This window comes from Odocoileus virginianus, chromosome 24, assembly GCF_023699985.2.
Source record: "Odocoileus virginianus isolate 20LAN1187 ecotype Illinois chromosome 24, Ovbor_1.2, whole genome shotgun sequence".
NCBI lineage: Eukaryota > Metazoa > Chordata > Mammalia > Artiodactyla > Cervidae > Odocoileus > Odocoileus virginianus.
In genome coordinates, this window is record NC_069697.1 from 40,997,704 (window position 1) to 41,010,086 (window position 12,383).

Genomic DNA, 12,383 nt, shown 5'->3' on the forward strand with positions numbered 1-12,383 from the left:
AAAACATACAGATGAGATACAACTATTTAAAAATTATATACATGTACATAAGTAGTCTAGAAAGTAATATAGAAAAATAAATAATTGTTTGAAGTGGTGGAATAATGAAGAGTTTTTTAAATTTTACTGAACATTATTACAACAATGTGAAATATATTTAGAAATACTAAAAAAGAGGAAATTTCATCCTTTTAAAAACATCTGTAGAAAATCAGTCACACAGGTAATTGAATTTTCTGTTGTCGAAATTTCAGGTGGATGATTTGTTTCATTTTGTACAAAATGTTTTTAAGACATGACATTTCTGTAAGCTCTTAAATATTGATTTTGCTAATAGAAACACACTACCAGAAATCCAGTGCTTGGGAATCTTTATGTTGAGGTGTTATGTTTGTGCAAGAATTTGCTGAATTCTGCTTAAAGAGAGAAGCTGGTTAAATACTATACAATAGTATGATGCCTCTGAGGATGAAGAACAATATAAGCATCTTTACACCTCAGAACTTTGTTGTAGAACAAATCACTGGTATCTGCTTCTCTGAACAGACAGGTGACTTCTTCTGCAACAACATTCAAATTAATCTAAAATCTCTAATAGTTTACTCACCTCCATGCACTGGAGAAGGAAATGGCAACCCGCTCCAGTGTTCTTGCCTGGAGAATCCCAGGGACGGGGGAGCCTGGCGGGCTGCCGTCTATGGGGTCACACAGAGTTGGACACGACGGAAGCGACTCAGCAGCAGCAGCAGCAGCACCTCCTTTATAGGAGTTTCTGGATGAGCAATCACAGGTACCTGCTAGAGAACTCTCACTTGTCATTCTCATTTCCCAAATAACGGACATGATTTTTCCTGTAAATGTAACTTGTGCTCTAACCTAAAGGAAAAACAACTATAGAAGTTTTAGATACTGCAACTAGCTTTTGTATGATTGGTTTTAAAGATTTTTTTTCCCCCACATACACATCTTGGAGCTTCTGATGTCCTTTGGATCGCTTATAACCACCCTCTTGTTCCTCACCATTAAAAAGCGAACTTTTGGAGCGCAGAGCAGTTTGGTGGTTCGTTGGAAGGGGTGCTTCCCCTGTCTCAGCTCCTGCGGCTCTTTGGGCAGCAGCGGCTGCGGTGGTCGAAGAAGCGGCCTGTAGCTTCTGCATTAGGTAAAAGAAAACGGCCCGAACCAAGCAGACTGCTCGTAAGTCAACGGGTGGGAAAGCGCCCCGCAAGCAGCTGGCCACCAAAGCGGCCAGGAAAAGCGCACCCTCTACCGGCGGGGTGAAAAAACCTCATCGCTACAGGCCCGGAACAGTTGCGCTTCGAGAAATCCGTCGTTACCAGAGATCCACCGAGCTTCTGATCCGGAAACTGCCTTTCCAGAGGTTGGTGAGGGAGATCGCCCAGGATTTCAAAACCGACTTGAGGTTCCAGAGTGCCGCCATCGGCGCGCTGCAGGAGGCTAGCGAAGCGTACCTGGTGGGTTTGTTTGAAGATACTAATCTGTGTGCCATCCACGCTAAGAGAGTCACCATCATGCCCAAAGACATCCAACTGGCTCGCCGGATACGGGGAGAGAGAGCTTAAGTGAAGGCAGTTTTTATGGTGTTTTGTAGTAAATTCTGTAAAATACTTCGGTTTAATTTGTGACTTTTTTTGTAAGAAATTGTTTATAATATGTTGCATTTGTACTTAAGTCATTCCATCTTTCACTCAGGATGAATGCGAAAAGTGACTGTTCACAGACCTCAGTGATGTGAGCACTGTTGCTCAGGAGTGACAAGTTGCTAATATGCAGAAGGGATGGGTGATATTTCTTGCTTCTCATGATGCATGTTTCTGTATGTTAATGACTTGTTGGGTAGCTATTAAGGTACTAGAATTGATAAATGTGTACAGGGTCCTTTTGCAATAAAACTGGTTATGACTTGATCCAAGTGTTTAACAATTGGGGCTGTTAAGTCTGACCATACATCACTGTGATAGAATGTGGGCTTTTTCAAGGGTGAAGATACAACTCTTAACCACAGTGTAACTTACAGTTTCCTTTAAAAAAAAGTAAACCTGGCAGCTATAGAATACACTATGTGCATTTATAATAGCTATTTTATAGATTGTAGTGTCAACATTTTTAAATTAAATGTTTTACATTGAAAAATAAATAAATAAATAAAAAGCAAACTTTTGCAGCATAGTCTGCCAAAGCTAGAAGGTACTCATAAATCATTTGGTTCAACTGGCTCATTTTACAGATGAGGAAACTGTGGCTCAGAACTGAAAAATGCATGACTTGCCCAGGGTTATATAAAAAGTGAAAAGCAAAATCAGGATCCTTTCTTTTCTTGGAGTAGTTATCTTAGTCCAAGATCTTCCACTTACATTCATGGGGTTTCTCCTTGATTACAAGAACAATATACACTTGCTATATAAAATATGAAAAACAGAAGAAAAAAAAACAGGCCTTTAAAGAAGAATATAAATGCTACCCATTCCCTCCCCAGATATTTATATCCCCATAGATAGAGCGACACATTGTATATGTATGTCTGGTTCTTTGAGTCCTACTTCAGATGGGCAGTGGTGAGGTAACAAGTGTGCAGGGGTGGGGGGCACTAGGCCTGTTTGAGCTCTGGTCCAGAGTAGGATTGTTATGCTGTGTATTTCGACCTCCCCCATGGGCCACCTTGGCATATGGAGCAGCATAGGCTATGAGGGGAAATTGCATCGGAGGCATCTCCAGCCAAATCTGTGCTGGGAGAGAACGCCTGAAATGTGACACCTTCCAGTCTGGGATCTGAGCTGTCCCTTTTCTGTTCAATCCATTACACCTAGTAAATAGGCTCCTTTGCTTTTCAGCATTAAAAGCACTCCTTTCTATAGGCTAAGACACATGGGTTGGAAAAGGGTTAGTTAGCCTTGGATTCCACTAGCTATTACTGAGACTCTGCAAATTTCACTTGCCAATGAACTTTTTCCCACATCAGTAAACATCCTTCTACAGATTAATTTTTAGTACCTCCACAAGATCTCACAAATACATGAGTCATAATTTATTTAATCATCCTATATTTGGGCACATAAGTTGTTTTCAAGTTTTTACCATTAAAAACAATATTGGAAAGAACATCCTTTAAATATTTGGGACATCTGTTTCTTTAGGATAAATTCTTAGAAATAGAATTGCTGGATGAAAGAGATTTGTTACATATTGTCTAATATGTCCATTGTCTAAAGTAATTGTCTAATGTAATATGTAATAATAACATAATGACTAATATGTAGTTGTCTAACACTCTAGAATGGAGAAGGCAATGGCACCCCACTCCAGTCCTCTTGCCTGGAAAATCCCATGGACGGAGGAGCCTGGTAGGCTGCAGTCCATGGGGTCGTGAAGAGTCGGACATGACTGAGCGACTTCCCTTTCACTTTTCACTTTCATGCATTGGAGAAGGAAATGGCAACCCACTCCAGTGTTTTTGCCTGGAGAATCCCAGGGATGGAGGAACCTGGTGGGCTGCCCTCTATGGGGTCGCACAGAGTCAGACACGACTGAAGCGACTTAGCAGCAGCAGCAACACTTTAGAAAGGTGTTATTTTCTTTTTAACATTTTATTTTGTATTGGGGTATAGTTGATTAACTGGCTTCCCTGTGGTGATTTTGGAGCCCAAATAAATAAACTCTGTCACCACTTTTTCCCCTTCTATTTGTCATGAAGTGATGGGACCAGATGCCATGACCTTAGTTTTTTGAATGTTGAGTTTTAAGCCAGCTTTTTCACTCTCCTCAAGAGGCTCTGTAGTTCATCTTCACTTTCTGCCATTAGAGTGGTATCATCTGCATCAGTTCAGTTGAATTCAGTCATTCAGTCACTTCTGACTCTTTGCAAACCCATGGACTGCAGCATGCCAGGCTTCCCTGTCCTTTGCTCTCTCCCTGAGTTTGCTCAAACTCATATCCATTGAGTCAGTGATGCCATTCAACCATCTCATCCTCTGTCGTCCCTTTCTCCTCCTGCCTTCAATCTTTCCCACCATCAGGGTCTTTTCCAGTGAGTCATTTCTTCTCATTAGGTGGTCAAAATATTTGAGTTTTAGCTTCAGCCTCAGTCCTTCCAATATTCAGGGTTGATTTCCCATAGGATCAACCGATTTGATTTCGTTGCAGTCAAGGGACTCTCAAGAGTCTTCTCCAACACCATAGTTCAAAAGCATCATTTCTTTGGCACTCAGCTTTCTTTATGGTTCAACTCTCACATGCATACATGACTACTGGAAAAACAATAGCTTTGACGGATGTACCTTTGTTGGCAAAGTAATGTCTCTGCTTTTTAATATGCTGCCTCGGTTGGTCATAGCTTTTATTCCAAGTAGCAAGCGTCTTTTAATTTCGTGGCTGCAGTCACCATCTGCAGTGATTTTGGAGTCTAAGAAAATAAAGCCTGTCACTGATTCCATTGTTTCCCTATGTATTTGCCATGAAGTGATGGGACCTGATGCCACGATCTTAGTTTTTTTGTTTCTTTGCTTTGAGAAAACCTTTATTGCACATCATTGAATTAATTTCTATTTGAATAAACAGCACACAAAACAAAGATTAATGTTGTGAAAATCCCTGAAGCTTCTAATCAGCAGTCTGCAAGGAGTGGAAAGTTTGGTTTTGTGTCTTTTTAAGGCATACATTTTCCATTTATTTTAAAATTTTGAACATAATTATTTTCCAAAATATTTTTGATGTCGGTTATAGAACTTCTCCCCATGAAACTGCGGTTCCTGACCTGAAATGCTACTCTTTTCTGTGAGACTGAATGTGCCCCTAAGGTACCTGGCGCATCATGCACTTTTCACAAGGCTGTGCAAATACTCATAAATCAATCCTTGTGGGGTCGAATATGCATTTGGTATGCACTTCAATTTTCATAGATATGTAGAATACTCTTTCAACTTTGTCCTTTAAAGGAAAGGAGAAAACCTATACACAAGTACTAAAAAATCTGATCTCCAGAAATCAAAACAGTATCAAATAACAATTGCCCTTCAGAACCAAATATGTGACTGTTAGCTGGTTATTATTTTTTCCTTTCTCATTCTGTCTTTAGAAAGTGAAAGTCACTCAATTCAGTTCAGTCATGTCCAACTCTTTGTGACCCCATAGACTGCAGCATGCCAGGCCTTCTTGTCCATCACTAACTCCCCGAGTTTACTCAAACTCATGTCCATTGAGTCGGTGATGCCATCCAACCATCTCATCCTCTGTTGTCCCCTTTTCCTCCCACCTTCAATCTTTCCCAGCATCAGGGTCTTTTCCAAAGAGTCAATTCTTTGAATCAGGTGGTCAAAGTATTGGAGTTTCAGCTTCAGGATCAGTCCTTCCAATGAATATTCAGGACTGATTTTCTTTAGGATGGACTGGTTGGATCTCCTTGCAGTCCAAGGGACTTTCAAGAGTCTTATCCAACACCACAGTTCAAAAGCATCAATTCTTTGGCGCTCAGCTTTCTTTATAGTCATGTCCAACTCTTGCAACCCCATGGACCATAGCCTGCCAGGCTCCTCTGTCCATGGAATTTTCCAGGCAAGAATACTGGAGAGGGTTGCCATTTCCTACTCCAGATCTTAGCTTTTTGAGTATTGAGTTTTAAGTCATCATTTAAGATGATGAAGCTTTTAAACTCATCATCTGTATACCTGACGTTATTAATATTTCTCCTGACAATCTTGATCCCAGCTTGTGCTTCATCCAGCCTGGCATTTTGCATAATGTACTCTGCATATATGTTAAATAAGCAGGGTGACAATACACAGCCTTGTCATACTCCTTTCCCAATTTTGAACCAGTTTGTTGTTCCATGTCTGATTCTAACTGTTGCTTCTTGTCCTGCATACAGGTTTCTTAGGAGGCAGGTAAGGTGGTCTGGTATTCCCATCTCTTTCAGAATTTCCCACAGTTTGTTGTGATCCACACAGTCAAAAACTTTAGCATAGTCCATGAAGCAGAAGTAAATGTAGATGTTTTTCTGGAATTCCCTTGTTCTCTATGATCCAATGGATGTTGGCAATTTGATATCTCTACCTTTTCTAAATCCAGTTTGTGCATCTGCAAGTTCTCTGTTCATGTCCTGCTACAGCCTAACTTGAAGGATTTTGAGCATTACCTTTCTAGAATGTGAAATGAGCACAATTGTACAGTAGTTTGAACATTCTTTGGCATTGCCTTTCTTAGGGATTGGAATGAAAACTGACATTTTCCAGTACTGTGGCCACTGCTGAGTTTTCTAAATTTGCTGACATATTCAGTGCAGCACTTTGACAGCATCATCTTTTAGAATCTGAAATAGCTCAGCTGGAATTCCATCACCTCCACTAGCTTTGTTTGTAGTAATACTTCCTAAGGCCCACGTGACTTCACACTGCAGGATGGAGGTGGGTGACCAAGGTTGCTTTAGGTGGTTGACTACCCCATTGTGTGTGAGGAAGCCTTACAAATAGCTGAGAAAAAAGAGAAGTGAAAGGCAAAGGACAAAGGGAAACATACACCCACCTGAATGCTGAGTTCCAGAGAATAATAAGGAGAGAGAAGGAAACCTTCTTAAGTAAACAATAAACAATGCACAGGCTGCTATATAACATTGAGCACAGTTCCCCGTGCCATACTGTAGGTCCTTGCTTGTTATCCATTTTAAAATTAGCAGTGTGTACATATCCATCCCAAACTCCCTAACTATCCCTTCCCCTATCCTTCCCCCTGGTAACCATAAGTTCATTCCCTAAGTCTGTGAGACTCTTCCAAGAATGGTGATTTTAATGTTCAACTCTACCTATAGGAATAGTTGTTCTGTTAGAGCCCTGTTTCAGGCTCACCATTTAAAATTCACCTCCTTCTTTGTGCCTCAGCTTGGTTACTTTAATCAGGAGGAAACACAGGGCTCAAATAGCAGGAGATGGAAGTTTCAGATGGGAAGAAGCTAGTCAAAGCGTTTTTCTGTCCGTTTATTTCCTCAAGACAGAGCTAAATGCATTGCCATTCTCTCGACTCGCTGCCAAGGTGATATTACTTAGGCTGTCTGAGGAGCCCAGGACTTCTGAGCTCACACAGTTCACTTGGACAAAGAGTGATCTTCTGTGCCCTTTTGTGATCTTGCCTGGGTCATAAATGGTGGACTGAGCAGACAGCCACGCATAGCCCCTTTCTTTCTCTTTTTTTCTAGGCAGGCTCAGTACTAACTTTATTTCCCTGTTTGAGACACTCATTATTCTCTAATAAAAGCATTAAATGGCAAACAAGCAAACTTTCTGGACAAGGTGAGACTTCTCAAGGGAATTTTGAAAGTGACATGTTTTTTCCTTCTCCTATTGTTTCAAATATTTAAATATTTTATCTGCCTCCAGGGGAAAGGATTCACAGATTCCAGTGTAAACTGCTTACTTTCTCTTCTTCTGAAAGACAGGGACTAATGATGGCTAACACTTACATAGCACCTGCTATGTGCTAGCTGTGTAGTAAATGCTTTATGCCTGTTTATTCACTGTGTCTTCCTAATAGCTGATGTTGTAGATTATATCCTCATCTTCATCATCTCCCCACTATGCAGATGAAGAAACTGAGGTTCAGAGAAGTTAAGTAATCTTTGACTAGTACATGGCAAAGCTGAAGGCATAGCCTGGCTCTGGAGACCATGTCCTAACATGCAACACGCTTACTTTGGCCTTCCTCCTGCGGTCCTGACTGAGATCTCCCAGGCCTTTTGTTTTTCATTAACAGCAAATCAGACTTAGTGGAAAGGGTCAACCCCAATTATTAAGTGGCTTCTAGGTTATCTCTGTACATTTGTCCAAATCTTTCCTTCCTAGTCCCTCTTCTCTTTTCTTCTTTATCCAATTTCATCTATTTAAAACATTTGTCTTCTGCCAGACAACTGGATGTGGTTTTAGCTTCTCTTGCCTGTGAAATCAAGGTGGCTCAGAGTGGCCCAATTGGCTTTCTTGGCTCTCAGCCCAGTTTTAAGGCTGGCAATGATTAGCCTACATTTTAATTGCAGTTACCTTCAGTTATGATTGTGACAATGACAAATGAGGCATTCAGAAGAAAATATAGAACTGATATATTGATAAACATATTTCAACACCCATGGAAGGTATTTTCAATACAAGTAGACAAAAAGAGACTTTAACTTGGAAGCTTAAGGGAAGCTGAGGACAGAAAATACATTGTGTAGTTGGCACACTCATACGAGGTTCTTTATGAGAATTTCTCGTCCGTTTGCTTGCACAGCCTCTGGGGCACAGAGCATGTGCTCTCTTTCACCGGTTGGATTATTGCGACACTACGAGGTGAAGTGATCTGATTCTAATGGGTTTGCAGTGAGGCAGGGCCAGGTGCATAGCAGCGCTGCGGACTGCCCGTTCAGCTGCTGGTCCACAGGCCTGTGCAGTCTAGTCTCTTTGATTTTGATGTCATCAGATAAAATGAACCAGACAATCTAGACCTGAAGATTAATATCTCCCTGCGGAAACATAAGAAAGGTTAACATCTTCCTTACTGCTGATAACCATGTCAAGATGTGGGTTATAAGTTTAAGAAACATCAGTCAGCTCGAAAACAAAAGCCATCCATCTCACCTACATTTATCTGATAGGAGTATCAGGCACCGAAGAAGCGAAAGATGGGTCTCAGCTCACCCTCTGCTGTGACTTTTTGTGATCCTCCAGGTGCTGGCAGTTTTACACGAGTGCCTGATCTGCCTGCAATGCCCCACACTTTGTGCTCTCTCCTCCTCTCCCCATAGAGATATCATAAGATAGACTTATATGTTGTCATAAGATACATTGATTTATAAATATTATAAACACCATACAAATATTATACATACATGTGCACAGACACACGTGTATACATGCATATACATAAATGCAATCATGTCTTTTTAAATTAGTTTATTTTTTATTGAAGGATAATTTTACAGAATTTTGCTCTTTTCTGTCAAACCTCAACAACAATCATGTCTTTTTAAATATATTTCTTCCCTCTTTTTTCTTGGATCACCCCATCTCCCTTTCTCTTTGTCTCCCATGAGCCACTCTCTAAATGAAACCATGTTGCTTCATGACTGTATCCTCCTATAATTTTACCAATGCTCATATCAGTTCAGTTCAGTCACTCAGTTGTGTCTGACTCTTTGGGACCCCATGAATCGCAGCATGCCAGGCCTCCCTGTCCATCACCAACTCCCGGAGTCTACCCAAACCCATGTCCATCGAGTCGGTGATGCCATCCAACCAGCTCATCCTCTGTCGTCCCCTTCTCCTCCTGCCCCCAATCCTTCGCAGCATCAGGGTCTTTTCCAATGAGTCAACTCTTCACATGAGGTGGCCCAAGTATTGGAGTTTCAGCTTCAGCATCAGTCCTTCCAATGAACACCCAGGACTGAGCTCCTTCAGGATGGACTGGTTGGATCTCCTTGCAGTCCAAGGGACTCTCAAGAGTCTTCTCCAACAGCATAGTTCAAAAGCATCAATTTTTCGGCACTCAGCTTTCTTCATAGTCCAACTCTCACATCCATACATGACCAGTGGAAAAACCATAGCCTTGACTAGATGGACCTCTGTTGGCAAAGTAATGTCTCTTCTTTTTAATATGCTATTCAGGTTGGTCATAACTTTCCTTCCAAGGAGTAAGCGTCTTTTAATTTCATGGCTGCAATGGCCATCTGCAGTGATTTTGGAGCCCCAAAAATAAAGTCTGACACTGTTTCCACTGTCTCCCCATCTATTTCCCATGAAGTGATGGGACCAGCTGCCATGATCTTAGTTTTCTGAATGTTGAGCTTTAAGCCAACTTTTTCACTCTCCTCCTTCACTTTCATCAAGAGGTTTTTTAGTTCCTCTTCACTTTCTGCCATAAGGTTGGTGTCATTTGCATATCTGAGGTTATTGTTATTTCTCCCGGCAATCTTGATTCCAGCTTGTGCTTCTTCCAGCCCAGTGTTTCTCAAAAATGATAGAATGATCTCTGTTCATTTCCAAGGCAAACCATTCAATATCACAGTAATCCAAGCCTATGCCCCAACCAGTAACTCTGAAGAAGCTAAAGTTGAATGGTTCTATGAAGACCTACAAGACCTTTTAGAACTAACACCCAAAAAAGATGTGCTTTTCATTATAGGGGACTGGAACGCTCATATAAGCCTATTTAAATAAATGTATAAACACACCCAAGTGTCTATGCACATACATTTTTATACAGGTGCATATCTTTTTTTTTTTTTAACATAAATGGGATGTACTTTTCTACATCGTGCTTTCTTCATCCAGCATTTTTCTGGTGGAACTCCTTTTAAGTCAAGCTGTACAACTGTGATTGTCTTTTTAATAGCTTCATGCTATTGCATGGTATGAGCAGTCCTGTAATTTGCTTGGTCATTCCCCTTTTGATGGACATTCACATTGTTTCTAGCTTTGCTACCAAGAAACATAGTGTAATAAATATCTTTGAATTTTATAATCTTATGCATTTAAAAGGTTTTATTCCCTTAGGCTAAATTCACAAGAATAAGATTATGCATCAAAGCATATAGACATTTTTAGTGGCTGTTACTTGATTACTCTCTAAAAGATCTTTTTTTAATAACTTTAAAATAAATATTTGTCTAAAATACTGCTAACAATAATTTTTTAGCATTACTTGCATCAAAACATTTTTCTAGATATAAAAGTTTCTTATTAGTTCTGTTTATTATTTCCTACCACTAGCACCATCTGGGAAGCCCCCTTTATAAGGTAATTTTATATAAACACATCTCTATTTTCTATGATGACTTCTTGACTTTCTTCTTCATCTCCCTTTCACCTAATCTGTCTTACTGAGACTTACTCACCTTCCCAGAAGCAGAAGTTCCCCCTGTGTGTTAACCACCCTTCCTTCCCCTAGCCCAGGCACAGGAAAGTCTCTCTCTCCCATGCAGACTTGCTTAGTACCTGATATGGTGCTTGTCTGAGTCTGTCGGCCCTCCTGGACAGCAAGTTCCTGGAAAGCTGAATCAATGTCCTACTCACCTTTATAAAACGAAGCACCAAACTCTGCTTTAATAGAGAGCTGCTCAACAGTTGGTGGGCAAATTTAAGTATTTTTGTATAAATTCTTACTTTACACCTAACTTAAATGACTTCACCTGACTGTCTTAAAAACAAGATGAAAATGAAAGATTGGGTTAACTGAGTATTCCTGAATAAGATGACAACAATGCATGTTTGTGATGTTTAATAGTTTATTTTAAAAATATATTTATTTATTTATTTGGCTGTACTGGGTCTTAGCTGTGGCATGTGGGATCTGTTTCCCTGATCAGGGATCGAACCTGGGCCCCCTGCATTGGGAGCATGGAGTCTTAGTCACTGGACCTCCAGGGAAGCCTGCTTAATAGATATTTTAGAGGGGGAAAAAAAAAAGTGTATTCATTGCACCATAGACTCTGAATTACAACACAGAGGGAATAAGGGGGAATAAGAACCCATGTATGTTTTTATGGACATTAGGTCCTTATCCAAAAATGAAAAGCCTGCTTGAGTGTCTCATGCATACTTTTGAGAATATAACATACTCACAGTTCCTAAATGGCCAGCACCCATAAAGCTACCTGGCTGCATCATAGTATTTTTGCTATATTCCTGTCAGAAAGTAACCTTTTGAGGCAAGTTTCCTGTAGAATGTGTGTATAATGCAGAGACCGCTATGTTATCAGAACTTCTTACTTTCTTGTTTTCATCTTTCGTCTGTTTAATTGATTATTAAGGAAGAAAATTTAAGAATATAAATATTAAAAATTAAAGCCTTGACTTTTCATAATTTCTTATTTTCTTTTCTGATTTTTTATAATTCTTAACCAAGCATATTTTTTTTCCTAACAGAACTAGGCAACTTGAGAACTATTAGAATAAAAATACAAAGAGGTGACTATCTTGAAGTGTAGTGTTTGTTTATCTTTCTGCAATATTTACTATTTAGAATGTAACAGTAAACTCAGATTTATTTTAAATTTGTCTTAAATCAGCATGTAGTTCCTGGCAGAATGTAGGTGCTCAATAAATATTTACTGGATCAAGGACTGGTGAACTGTGGTAACAGATAAGCTCACTGATAATTTTGTTATATTTAGAGTTGTTTTAAAACACACCGAACATTCTTAGCTAATGGCTATTTTTAAAACAAGTTAATCCCCAAAATGTGCATTTGGCAGAAACTATTAATAATATTGCTCAAGGACCTCAACAGGAAATCTATGTTTGGCTTCTTTCCTCTTGGCAATCTAGGGCCAAAAGCAGCTTCTAGTGACATGCTTATGGCAGTGTTTTCTGAGCATTGGCTCATGTAAATTTTTTGTGGTTTTGGTGCCAAAT

At 39.9% G+C, this 12,383-nt stretch overlaps 1 protein-coding gene and 1 long non-coding RNA gene across 2 annotated transcripts in view; both read left to right on the forward strand.

The window, feature by feature from the left end:
- The window catches only part of LOC139030857 (uncharacterized), a 132,859-nt gene that overhangs the window by 55,501 nt on the left and 64,975 nt on the right, over positions 1 to 12,383 (forward strand). The window lies entirely within an intron of this gene.
- LOC139030945 (histone H3.3A-like) lies at positions 980 to 1,925 on the forward strand. Its single transcript, XM_070454891.1, has 2 exons — positions 980 to 1,060; positions 1,167 to 1,925. Exons 1-2 carry the CDS (start codon positions 980 to 982, stop codon positions 1,578 to 1,580), a joined length of 495 nt encoding a protein of 164 aa, XP_070310992.1. The 3' UTR covers positions 1,581 to 1,925.